This window comes from Alosa alosa, chromosome 8 (genome assembly GCF_017589495.1).
Source record: "Alosa alosa isolate M-15738 ecotype Scorff River chromosome 8, AALO_Geno_1.1, whole genome shotgun sequence".
Classification (NCBI taxonomy): Eukaryota; Metazoa; Chordata; class Actinopteri; order Clupeiformes; family Clupeidae; genus Alosa; species Alosa alosa.
The window spans coordinates 5,278,362-5,291,225 of NC_063196.1; the positions used below are offsets into that span (position 1 = coordinate 5,278,362).

The 12,864-nt window shown below is 44.1% G+C and overlaps 1 protein-coding gene across 1 annotated transcript in view; it reads left to right on the forward strand.

The window, feature by feature from the left end:
* Positions 1-290: 290 nt before the first annotated feature.
* The window catches only part of mthfd1a (methylenetetrahydrofolate dehydrogenase (NADP+ dependent) 1a, methenyltetrahydrofolate cyclohydrolase, formyltetrahydrofolate synthetase), a gene marked incomplete in the record, with an annotated part of 23,878 nt that continues 11,304 nt past the window's right edge, over positions 291-12,864 (forward strand). Inside the window, 12 exon segments of the mRNA XM_048250880.1 lie at positions 291-994; positions 1,442-1,552; positions 1,683-1,767; positions 2,457-2,516; positions 3,248-3,301; positions 3,762-3,898; positions 4,879-4,979; positions 6,338-6,474; positions 7,294-7,405; positions 7,890-8,017; positions 8,728-8,825; positions 12,291-12,464. Of these exon segments, the coding sequence (XP_048106837.1) occupies positions 1,452-1,552; positions 1,683-1,767; positions 2,457-2,516; positions 3,248-3,301; positions 3,762-3,898; positions 4,879-4,979; positions 6,338-6,474; positions 7,294-7,405; positions 7,890-8,017; positions 8,728-8,825; positions 12,291-12,464 (1,187 nt within the window).

A 12,864-nucleotide genomic window follows, 5' to 3' on the forward strand; every position in this document is an offset into this window, starting at 1 on the left:
CTCTTTCACACGGAGCTTGTAAAATGTAGTCCAAAAGGTGGCTCAGCCTGATCTAGTTCCCGTAAACACACACATAAATACACACACACACACACGGGTGCTTGTGACAGTGAAAAACACTGCGAAACTCCTCCTATTGACTGGAGCCGCGCCAACCTCAAGAGCAGGAGTTTGCTGGAGGTTTGTGGAGCTTTTATTGGCCCAGTGGGTAGCTGAAGGGGAGGAGCTGCAGAGTGTGCAGAGTTCACAGCGGTGCACTCTGAAATAGTCACACGCCACAAAAGGCTCTGCTCAGTCCTAAAATCGGCTTCTTTCAGTCTCTCTTTCTCTTCCCCCACCTTTCCCCCCTTCCTTCCTTCCTCCCCTCCCTCTCCACTCAAACTCAAACAGAAACGGTCACTTTTTTGGAAGAGGCTGCTTATGTCTTGCAGTAAACTCAAGAAGGAGGGAGGAATGACACAGGAGAGAGAGAGAGAGAGGGCCAAAAAAATGTTTGTCTTCAGCTCCAAGAATTCTACACTCCCTTCTAGCAGGGCCCTGTGATTGGCCGCCGGGTAGCCTTGCAGTAGGACGGCCTACTTCCTGGTGAAGTCCAGCGGTTTGCTGTTTAACCTCTCTGCACTGACCGCCACCCTCCCGACAGGCTTCCCACCCCCACCATAGGGAGCGCCAAAACAACGTGCATTCAGCCTTGGCTCCGAGGTGCTATTCCAAATCTACCTGGCTCACAATCAGGCCGGAGCTGGCAGGAATGCTATGGAAAAAAACTGTCAGCCTGATAAGATAGAGCCTGGGATCGTTGTGCCTGTGCCGAAAAGTTTGCAGTCGACTTTGGAGGAAGAGGAGGAGGAGGAGGAGAAGGAGGAGGCGCCCACAGACGAGGGGTGCAGGAGTGTACAGCTGTGCACGGCCAGCAGTGTGCAGAGCCAGTGACAGAGCAGGGGAGAGCAGCTGGACATCGGGACGCAGAGGGACCGCAGGAGACCAGAGAAAGGTTTGGACTCCACTCCTCTCCTGTCCTCTCCTCTCCTCTGCTGTTGGCCCTGTCTTGCTTGCACATCTTGCACATAGAGCCTTGTGGTGCTTCTCATACTTCTCAATCTGCACTTGATCTCAGCAGATTAAGTCATAACCATGTGTCCATCTGTCTGCTGAGCTGCTGGCCAACTTATTGTTGCTTTCTCACTGACGCAGACATTGCGTATCTTCATCTTTCCCTCACTCTCCCAATTTCTATCTCTCTTTCCCCTCATCTTTTTCTGTTTCTATCTCTCTTTCCCCTCATCTTTTTCTGTTTCTATCTCTTTTTGCATCTCTCTCTCTTTCAAATATGCTTTATTGGCACGAGAAATCATATGCTGCATTGCCAAAGCATTCACAGGAATAGTAGAAAATGAACATACATATAAAAACACCTCTCTCTCTCTCTGTCTGTCTCCAGAAGCTCAAAAATGCTCTCCGTTGCTGCCACCATTCTCCGCCACGGGGCCGTGAGATGCCGGTGTGGCCAGCGTGCCATGGCAACGGTTATCTCCGGCAACAAGACGTCACAGTGAGTTGGAGTGCAAAGGGTCCCCTGGGTCCCCTCTGGCCAAACCATAACAGGCCCTTTTATACAGAGCCCTAATGTCTGACCGACTTGCTCTCTCTCTCTGTCTCTCTCTCTTTCTCCCTCTGTCCAGGCTGGTGAGGGAGAGGCTGAAAACAGACGTGGCTGAGATGAGGAGCCATTTCCCAGGCTTCAGGCCAGGCTTGGTTGTGCTCCAGGTGAAGCCTTAACATCTTCATGACTTTCACAGTCCTCTGCTCTTTTTCACACTGTCCCTCTTTTTCTTTGTACGGTTATCGCGGTGATGTGATATCTTTTTCCTGGTTTTGTGTGTTCTGTATCAAAGAGACTGCCGTTTTGTGAATTGGCATGGCTCCTATTTTGTGAACTGGGATGACCCCTAAAAACTAAAAACCTAAAAACGTCTGCAGAGTGCGTTGTGTGCTGACTGAAAGAAAAAAAAGCTATGCTAACTCTGTTGACATGCATTGTGCAACAATCCGTGCGTAAGTCAGGGCGAGCCAAATGCCCTAACTATATGACCCATGAGTCTCTCCAGAAGGCTAACATCCCAAATGTTAGCGGTCTGTAATATCATTGTGCATGGCTGTCAGGAGCAGATGAGACAACATTGCAGAACAATAGATCTGACACAATAATACGTTTTCATAATACATAATCAACATAATGAGAGAGCGGCCAGAGGAAGTGGGAGTGCAGCGCTCAGTATTACATCTCCTTCAGTGTACCAAGTGTGCAGTAATGATGATGGACACGTTAGATTATGGATGTTATCATAGGTTCATTCATTTATTTATTTATTTAATTGTACCTCTTTTGCCTGTCAATTACCTAATCACCTAATTGCCTCATTTACTTACTCACATAAATGTGTTCAACGTCGTAGGTGGGCGACAGGGACGACTCCAATCTGTACATCAGTATGAAGCTGAAGGCTGCGGCAGAGGTGAGAAGACCTACAATAAGACCTACGATAACCCGTATGAGTCGAGGAAGACATCCACAGAGCTCTTATTGCTGGGACTCAGCTGTTCAAAGCACATAGTGGGACACAAAAGCTAAAGGTTTCATCTCTGACATCAGGGTATTAAGCTGGTTACTCTACAGGAAAGTGGGGATTTTGTCAGTAGAATTATGAGCCAATTTTCCTTTTTGCCTTTCTAGAAGACGCTTCTGTGGAAAGTGATGAATAATGAACGCACACATTTTATTATTGCCTAATAACTACACTCCCAGAAACTGAATAATGTTGGCAACATCAGAGCCATAGTCCTAGTTGAGTTACAAAATGTATCACAGAATTTTGACGAATCAGACCCATTGATCTTGTATTGGTGTCATGTAACGTCAGACCCAGTGTTTTGAGTCGTCTGCTGCTGACTGCATGATTATTGTAACATTGTTGGATTTTGGTACAACAGACAATAAGGAATGTTGTATTGCCTTTTTGAGTGTGAAAAAAGTAATGATCTACCCAAGTAAATGTACAATCCTTGGATTGTGGATAAAATAAAGTGGATGTGGATGCAGCACGTCCTGGACCACTTCAAACTGAATGTAAGAACATACAGCATGCTCTGTGGACTTGGTTTCCTTTGTATCATTACTAAATACAGTACCTTCCAGTCTGTAACTGCCATTTTTTTTCCCTTGGCTCCTTCTCTGTCTTTCACCCAGATTGGAATCAGTGCCAACCACATCCGGCTGCCAAGCACTGCCACAGAAGAGGAGGTAAGGAGCCGTGGCGTGGAGCCGCCAGTCAAGCCGCTTTATTGCATATCATCCATTTAGTCACATAGATTAAATGTGGCAACAGCCAAGGTCATCCGCGCCAATCATTGCTTAGTGGAAAAACACACCTCCGGGTCTCATTCTCACTCTTTACATGTGTCTCTTTCAACTGAAATGTTTCTGTTTCACTACAATGACCTTCCAGAAACTGCACACGCAAAACGTTTTGTTATGTGGGGGCCAGGATGAGAAAAAAAAATTCCCCAGCTGCTTTCCCCAGACAAGACGCAACATAATACTAAGGCTAATAGTAACGATGCTAATAATAAAAATAATGATAATAACAAGGCTAAACAGTCTCTTGGTCTGAATTGAAATTATGGACCTTTTTGTTTTTGCTGAAGGAACAGAAAGTTACTTTTTGGAGAGTGGTACATGCTTACTCTTGTGCGTCTCGCAGGTGTTGCGAAGCATTGTGTCCGTTAACGAGAACCCTGCAGTGCACGGCCTGATTGTGCAGTTACCTCTGGATTCAGTCAACCCCATCGACACAGAGAAGGTGACCAACGCAGTGGCTCCAGAGAAGGATGTTGATGGGTGAGTGAGTCCTTGAAATTATCCATTCTAAAACATGGCTTGTCACTGAGTTTTTTTGCATGACTGCAAAGTGGTTGTTTTATGAAAGTGAAAGTGACCATGTTTCATATTCCTCCGTTTTTCACAAAATAAACAATTTGTGGATGATCACAAATGAACATGCCATAGAGCTAATTTAAAAAAAGCAAAAAAGGGATATTTGTCTTGCTTAGACACTCCATGTGTACAAGTTCTATGTGTTTTTCTTGGCCTTGGCCCCATGTGATTTCCCATGCTATTGGCCCTGAGTACAGATTGTGGTCCCAGTCTCTTCTAGTTGAAGCCGACTTCACTCGGTCTGCCTTATCGACTGCTCTGGTGTGACCAGATGGCCACTGGTCGCGAGCAAAGGCCAAAATACACGCTCGGTATTAGACGCCCACAGCTTTCTGATTCATCCACTGTTTGGTGCAAGATATTACAGTGGCAAAAAAAGGAGAACAAATCATGCTGACAAGATTACGGCCCACCCAATCACGATTCAGAACAGACAGAAGGTTGCCCTCTGCTGAACAGTAGCTGTGAATAACTGAATGTGTGACTAGGAAGAGGAACTAGTGAAGGTGTGCTAACATGGCATTGTATTACCCACTACACCTGTTATCACTCTTGCACAAACATTACATTACCTAATAAGTGACCACGAGGAAAAGCTACTTTTAAAATGGTCCTATTATGGCCATAAACAAAGATATATGGGAGGTATAGGCCAGCCGCCAATTTACCCAGCAGTTCTTGCATAATACATACTGTACAATATCCAAGCTACTTAAGATACCATCTCCCTGGTGGCTTTTCTCTGAATGTTACAAGCATATTAATCCATACAGTATGTAGTAGCAGACATCCGGTTTGGACAGTGAGGTGAGCAAAAACGAAACTGGTTTGTCAATTTGTGCAACTTATTTGTATAACTGTTTGTTGTATTCCTCTCCACACAGCCTCACTAGCATCAATGCGGGGAAGCTTTCCCGTGGGGACCTGGGAGACTGTTTCATCCCCTGCACACCAAACGGCTGCATGGAGCTCATTGCCCAGGCAGGTGTGTGACGTCATGCATGTTCAACATTTCAGTCACTCTTAATACCCCAGATCATAATTCATCATCAATTCAGTTCATGGCTATGCAAATGAAGCACAACAACACAGCACCCACTCTAGGGATAAAGAGCATCTGAATAAAGCTGAAGTTACACTATGAAAGCATAGTAGCTTTCATGCATCTGGCTACATCTTTATAATGCTGAGTTTATGAGATGTCCATAATCTGTGAACTAAATTGCAGATCTGCTTCATTTGCATATAGATTGCATATGTATTTACAGTAATTCACTTAACAGATGTTTACTGAGAACTGTGAATGAAACATGAACTGTAAATGAAACTATGAAACAATTTCATTTTGGGGTGGATGTGTTTGTGAGTCAACTTTTGTTATCGTCTTCAAATTAAAATTTGGTGCAATATGATCAATATGAATATGATGTGCAGAACAGATAAACACACTTCTAGTTTTTCTCATTAGCTGTTCAGGCTGCATGAACTATGGTTCTGTGATTCAGGTTATAACAGTCAGTGAAAATGTAAGAAAGGTCATGTCATCACCAACAATATCATCAAAAGACACCAGTTATCATGATATCAAGCTTTTATCAGTGTCAACTTGGCTGTTGGTGATTTTTGCATGTTTTTTTACATGCTTTTCACATAGGTAGGCCTATCTTGCTAGTTTTAGACCAAAAGCACTTCTTCAAAATGCAGTACAGGCCTAGGCTTCATCTGCCTTGAAATTATGCGTCCTAAAAACTGAACCCTTGATTTTGGTGTTGTTGTCAGCTTATTATCATTGCATAATTATCATTGCTAACTAGATTAGATTATCAGATTCAACTTTACTGTCAAATACATGTACTATATTGTAAAATAGACTAGTAAAATAAAATACAGTTTTACATCTAACCAGAAGCACAAATGGTAGATAATGTGCTGTTGGTAGAAGAAAGAGGCATCACTGTGTTGTATACATGCTGTGTTTGAGGTGGGAAGAATGTGGTGGTGGAAGCCTTGGTGTTCAAACTTGCCGTCAGCTTATTACTTATTAGATCTCTGAAGACTGGAACGACGCGCTTCAACAACAGCTTCTACCCTTCAGCAATTAGACTCCTGAACTCCTGAAAATTTGCAACTCTACTTATTTATTTATTTTATTTTATACCCTCCCCCACCGGACTGAGCTACAAAAAATACCACCAACATTTTGTATGGCAATTGAAGTTTCAATTCTATTCTATTCTATTACATAGCCTACACTGTAGCCAAAACATTGTCAGTGGGTTTTTTTGCTATCAAGAGAGGAATGAGGCGACACCGGTGACCAGTCTGTTATGTAATGGCATGCAGGTGTATCTGTGGCTGGGAAGAACGCGGTGGTGATCGGGCGGAGCAAGATCGTGGGAGCCCCCATGCACGACCTCCTGCTGTGGAGCCACGCAACAGTCACCACCTGTCACTCAAAGACCCGGGATCTGGCAGCACAGGTGATAACAAACTGTCATCTTTTATCTTGTCACCATCTATTACAATTATTATTATCCACCCTGATTTTCTCTTTTATCTTTTAATTACTCATGAGTTACTCTTTGTAACTCATTTTCATTTTATGACCCTTTCTTTGAGTCCTTTTGTATACGTGCCATACAGAATACAGAAATGAAAAAAATATAAACACCTCTAGCGTGTGCTCGGAGTAGTGCTTGACATCTTGACCATTAATCACATGAGAAGAGAACAGAGGTTAATCATGGCGATTATTGCCATGGCTGCTCAAGTCAAGACTATGTCTTTGTTCTGTTGTAATCTCAATGGAAAAATGTTGCACTTTCAGCATACTAAATTTGCCACAATGTTGTTTCTTTGCTCCACTATTGAATGCTAGGCCTTACTGTTTTTTTTTTTTCAAAGAGCTTGACTGGTGTGGAATGAAAATAGAGGTCAGCTGAAGAGACACTTGGACACAGAGCTAATAGGATTTGGAAAAAATGGACTACATAAGAGTGTGTCTTCAGAATATTCAGCGGATGCCTTTACATTCCCAAGTTCACGGCCATAAACAAAGGCCACACACACACACACACAGCCTGAAGAGGACACATACTTGAGCAGTCCTCTTCTCTACCCACCACCCACAGTGCTAAACGTGCAGTTTGTAGTTGCATATGGCTTATTGAATGGCTTGAGGGTTAGTCATAACAATGTGACTCGACGACGACAACATGACGACGATGATGCAATGGCGAGTAACAGCACTAGCCTCTCTCTACAGGTGGGCGAGTAACAGCGCTAGCCTCTCTCTACAGGTGGGCCGGGCGGACGTCCTGGTGGTGGGCGCGGGAAAGGCTGAGATGGTGAAGGGGGACTGGGTGAAGGAGGGGGCCGTGGTCATCGATTGCGGGATCAATCACATTCCAGGTCTCCACACTCTTTGTCTCTGTGTATTTACACGGGCAATTACTAAATACACACTATTAAATACACGCTAATGTATGTCTGAGAGAGACTTGTATCGAAACGCACATGGAGTTCACTGAACCAATAGGCCTACATTTGATGAACATTGCTTTGTGGGAACTGTGCCAATGACCTTGATTTTACCCCTGCTATTCCATCTTCCATTGTTGATGCTCTTTAGTGCTCATCATGAATTGCACTTCACAAGTACATTTACAAGATCATTATTATAAACAATACACCATACAACAATATACAAATATACTGTATACCTACTATACAGTGCGTTTATTATTACATACACTGCCTACAAACTGGACACTGTTGAGACATCTCTCTCCACTTTTCTGACCTGAGGAAACGCTTTTAACTCTGTGTGACTAACTGGTGCACTTTCTCCTCCTCTCCCCCATGCTGTTCCTGTCCCGCCCCCCTCCTTCTGCAGACAGCAGTAAGCCCAGCGGGAAACGTGTGGTCGGGGACGTCCACTACGCCTCCGCTAAGGAGCGGGCAGGGTTCATCACCCCAGTGCCAGGAGGCGTGGGTCCAATGACAGTGGCCATGCTGATGGAGGTATGCACAACGCCTCTCTCTAACACCTGATGTGGAAATGAATTATCTCTTAATGTAGGCTGTGTGAATCATCTCACTTGGCTCACTTGGCAGGCTAGAGGGATAGCCTTGTGTTCAGGTTTCAGCTTTTCTAAACCTCTGATGAAAAGTTAATCAGTGAAGAATAGGTAAAACTGTGGAAAACCCGATTGAATATTACAGTAAAACAAAATGATTAAACTCTAACTACGGATCAAATGACAACACTGAGAATGTCATAGTAAATTCACAAGACAGAGTGAGAGAATAAAGTGAAGAGACAGTGGGGCACATTTAGTCTTTCACAGGTAGATCTTTTCATTCCGGAGTTGTTCTTTGCCTGTGCGATGACAGATGCTGTTGTAATTAAACTTGACAGGGTTTTACGGCTAGCATGAATCATCTGAGCTGCTAATCCAGGGGAATCTTATTTAGTAGCATGCTTGAAAAAACACAGCGTCCACCAGGAACAAAATGCATCCCCCACAGCTGCAGAGTCGATGCTCTGTCCACCACAGTTCTACACAAGGGCTTCAATTAATTTCTTTTATGATCATCGGATACTTTTAATTATGACAAGCCTTGGAGACTTTTGATACAAATGCTTATTATTTCTGTTAACCTTTGACATGAAATGTATACATATACAGTATACACACCTGATTACTTTTCCTTTTGTTTGGTTTTACCAGAACACAGTTCAGAGTGCCAAGCGGTTTCTGAATTCATATCGTCCAGGGAAGTGGAACATTACATACATCAAACTGAAACCGGTGCGTCCAAAGCCAAGGTATTCCCATTTGATGCCCTGACATTCATCTGTTGGACAGTCAGGACTTTGAACTAAATAGAGCACCTACATAACACTCTATTCAGTATAGTCTCTCTATACTCTATCAGTAGTTTTGTTTTATAGAAGGCTAGACATGATGAAAAGAAGTGGGCAGCATTTACCATTTCTATCTTCTGCTACTGTGTTTGTAGATCATGTATTGCCTTATATTAATATAGTGGAAGAGTTTGTTTTGTGACTTTCTTCAGTAAAATTCACGGTAATAATAAGTCCATTGACTTTAAAGTACATACTCTAACGGACATACTTAGTCCAGTGGACAGAAAGGTGAACCCGGAAATGTTGAGTACACCAAAGTTTTATGATGGAAATATATAGTATGGGTTCCCAGCATGCAGGAACTGCCGGATGCTAATTTGCATATGTTGGGCAATTTGTGTAATTGAGCTAATTAGCATAAATTAGCATAATCACCTATATTGATCATATTATAAGAGCTGCTTGGGCAAAATGGACCATGTTAGTATGTTTTTAGGGGTTACTGATGCTGAGTCCATATCTGACATTTTCAAGATTCAAAATCACTATTTAAACGTTTGGTCACGTTTTTACTCTCATTAAGCTGATTTTGCTGAGTTTTTGGGGGCGATTTAGACAGATTTTTGGAGGATAAAAATGTTCAGTGTTTAGGAATAATTTGGATTCTCAAGTTATTTCTGAATTCCACAATCATTTTGGAAATAGCTATTCACTGGCCCTCTGCTGTGACTCACAATTGAGTAACAAAGGGAAGAACTAGCCTCTACTACTCCTCACTGTCCTCATCCGTTGTCCTGTCGCCATATTCTCCAGACTCTTCATCCCTGTCCTTCTGCTGTTTTTGCTGTGTAAATATATTGCCACATGTAACATCACTGCCTTTGCAGAAACAATAATTAGTACAGGCCAGGCCTGCAGCTGCACAGCTGCACTTTCCAGATACATGTATACACAGTTTTAACCCAGCTTTGCAGTTACAGCTGATAACATCTAACAAATCAGGAGGAGCAACAGGATAGGACAGAATCAAGGGTGGGCAAATTCTTCTCCTTTCTTCATACCTGTCTTCTAACTCCCTCCAAACGCGGTTATATCCACAGCCGGTGGATCAGGACGGTCTGCTGCTTTCCAAAGCAGCACCTGTAGATGGGCACGTTTTCCATGGAGGAGCAAGACCTCACCACCAGGGATGAATTACTGCACGGGCCTACCGGGCCAGGCCCAGGGGCCCAAGGGGTCAGGGGACACTGAAGCCCAAGCCTTTGCATGAAATCATTGCCTCAATATCAACACATCAGGATGTAGGCTATGAATCTGATTGAATTTAGTATTGGCCATCCCCAAAATGCACCAGAATACAGGAAATCACATCAAACAAATTAAAACATTTCTGAGGAAGGACCCCCAAACCCCCCTTCCACATATGCGACAATTAATGGGGGGCCCTTAATACATCTGGGCCCAGGGGCCCGAAAGTTCATAATCTGTCCATGCTCACCGCCGGACAGCTTTAGGTTGGAGTTGGCGGTGGCCCTGGCTGCGGAGCAGAGCAGAGGTGGAGCAGCAAGGAGGTGGTGCCTTGAGGATGGACGGTTGGCGGAGCCTGTTTAAGTCGGCCTGTTCGCCGGTGCTCTTTAGAAAAATAAGGGGGAAAAAAAGTTTGTTGTGTGAAATCCGATGGCACGAGCCAGAGAGAAGGTCTAGGCCTTGGCGATTGTGTGGCGGTGTGGAAGCGGCGGAACAGCGGAGGACAGCTCTGCGACAAGGCAGCAGAGGAGGGACGCCAACGTCGGTAGCTGTAGCCTGATTGCGCAGCGTGGTCCGGCTGCGATGGAACTGGAGTCTGCTGCCCCGACTGGCGAGACGACGGAGTGGAGCATCGGAGGTGCAGTGCCAGTTACGGTGCTCAGCGCCGGGGAGTCTGTGGCAGTGGAGGCTAGGCCCCACCAGGTGTTGGAGGAACGTTGCGGTGGTGCACACTGCAGAAGTGCGACCTGAGGGTGTTCTCTGAAGGGAGCTGGGGACGAGAGGCGACAGACCAGGTGACTGCTAGCACGCCCCGCATTGGGCCACTGGTGGTTGTGGTTCCCCAGGGTGAGTAGGGCTCTTGCGGTGTGTGCACCCCACCTGCTGTGTGGCAGTGCCAGAGACTAATTGCTGGACTGAATGTGGGAACGCCCACGCCGAGGATGGCAATGGCTTGCTGGGGGAGCTGTGAAACGCCAGCGTGCTGGAATGTGCTTGAGATTTCCACAATGTTTTGCGCTGGGGATTCTGGGAGAACTGAATGATCATCTCAATACCAATGTTTCCAAAAAGGCTTGTCCCAAGGAGAACAGTATTACCTTAAACACACATGAGAAAACTGAATAGTCCAATCAGTAGACTAGGATAAGCTAGCCAACTATGCTACTTTGTTTACAATATTTCCAGGCTTCAACCAGACAGCTGAATGTGGTAGAGTTGTAATAGAAATAGTAGGCCTAAGCTATAGGCTAATCTGCATAAAGTGTGCTGTCATAAATATCAGACATTCAGTATTCTCTCTTTTTATATCAGGATATAAAATAATACAGATATATTACATTGTAATCCTCTGGTATTCTAAGGTAGGCTATTGAAATGTCTAGCCCCCCCTCCAAAAAAAGAAAAATCGAGGTTTGCATCAAACCGTAGGTCAAAAATCGATATATGAATCCAATTGTTAGGTTGGTGTATCGTTACAGCCCTACTGTATATCACTACAGCCCTATCCTCCAAAAATCTGTCTAAATTGTACCAAAAAACTCTTGATTTTGAATCTTGAAAATGTCGGATATGGACTCACCATCTCCAGTAACCCCTAAAAACATACTAACATTGTCCATTTTGGCCAAGCAGCTCTTATAATATGATCAATATAGGCTATTATGCTAATTTATGCTAATTCGCTCAATTACACAAATTGTCCAACATATGCAAATTAGCATCCGGCAGTTTCTGCATGCTGGGAACCCATACTATATATTTCCATCATAAAACTTTGGTGTACTCAACATTTCCGGGTCCACAATGGGCTCTATGGGCTGTCCATCGGACTATACTGTGCATGTGGGTGTTTCAGCACTGTTGATCCGCTTAAGAGTAGACGCCACAGGCAGACCCCCTGGAGATGTTAATCACGAGAGCACTTTAACAGTATATCTCACGGCGCAATGCTCCGGTCACGACCATGCAGTAGTTTTTTTCTGCATTTGATTGCAGCTTCTCGGGCTAAATTAAGAGTCTAATTGCATTAGTGTGTTCTAGGAAATATGACATAACATTGTATTGCTCTTATCCTCTTTGTTAGCGAAATCTAACGTTGCTGACGTCTCTCCATCTCCATCCCTCTCTGTGGTCCCTGTTTGTTTTATGTAACGCCACTTTGCTTACCTCCTGCAGTGATGCTGCAATTTCCCAGGCGTGTGCTACCAAGCCTGTCATGAAGCTTGCCAGGGAGATGGGCCTGTTCTCGGAGGAAGTGGAGCCGCACGGACGCCACAGGGCCAAGGTCCAGCTGGACGTCCTGACGCGCATGAGAGCACAGCCTGATGGGAAATATGTGGTGGTCACAGGGTGAGATCATAATGGAAATGGGAATCAAATTGGAAAGTTCAAACTGCATTCCAGTTAAACTGACCGACAACAATAAATAAACCCTTCACTAACAATTGCTCCCATGCTGAGCATATTTGGTCAAAATGTCAACCAATATTTATAGAATAAACCTATTTATAATAAGGTAGGGTTTGATTCTGAGAGCATTGTGTGTAGGATACACATTAAAAATTAAAAGTTCTATAAAGCTACAGTATAGTGAGTGTACATTAATGCTAAACCTGCCCACTGTAGTGAAGGAAAATAGCTATGACTAGGTGAACGCAATGTTTACCTGATGTTGCTGTTGCTGCAGTGTTAATATAGGGTTAGATTCACTTTATAAGCATTGTTATGTACACACTGTTCCAATCATCCC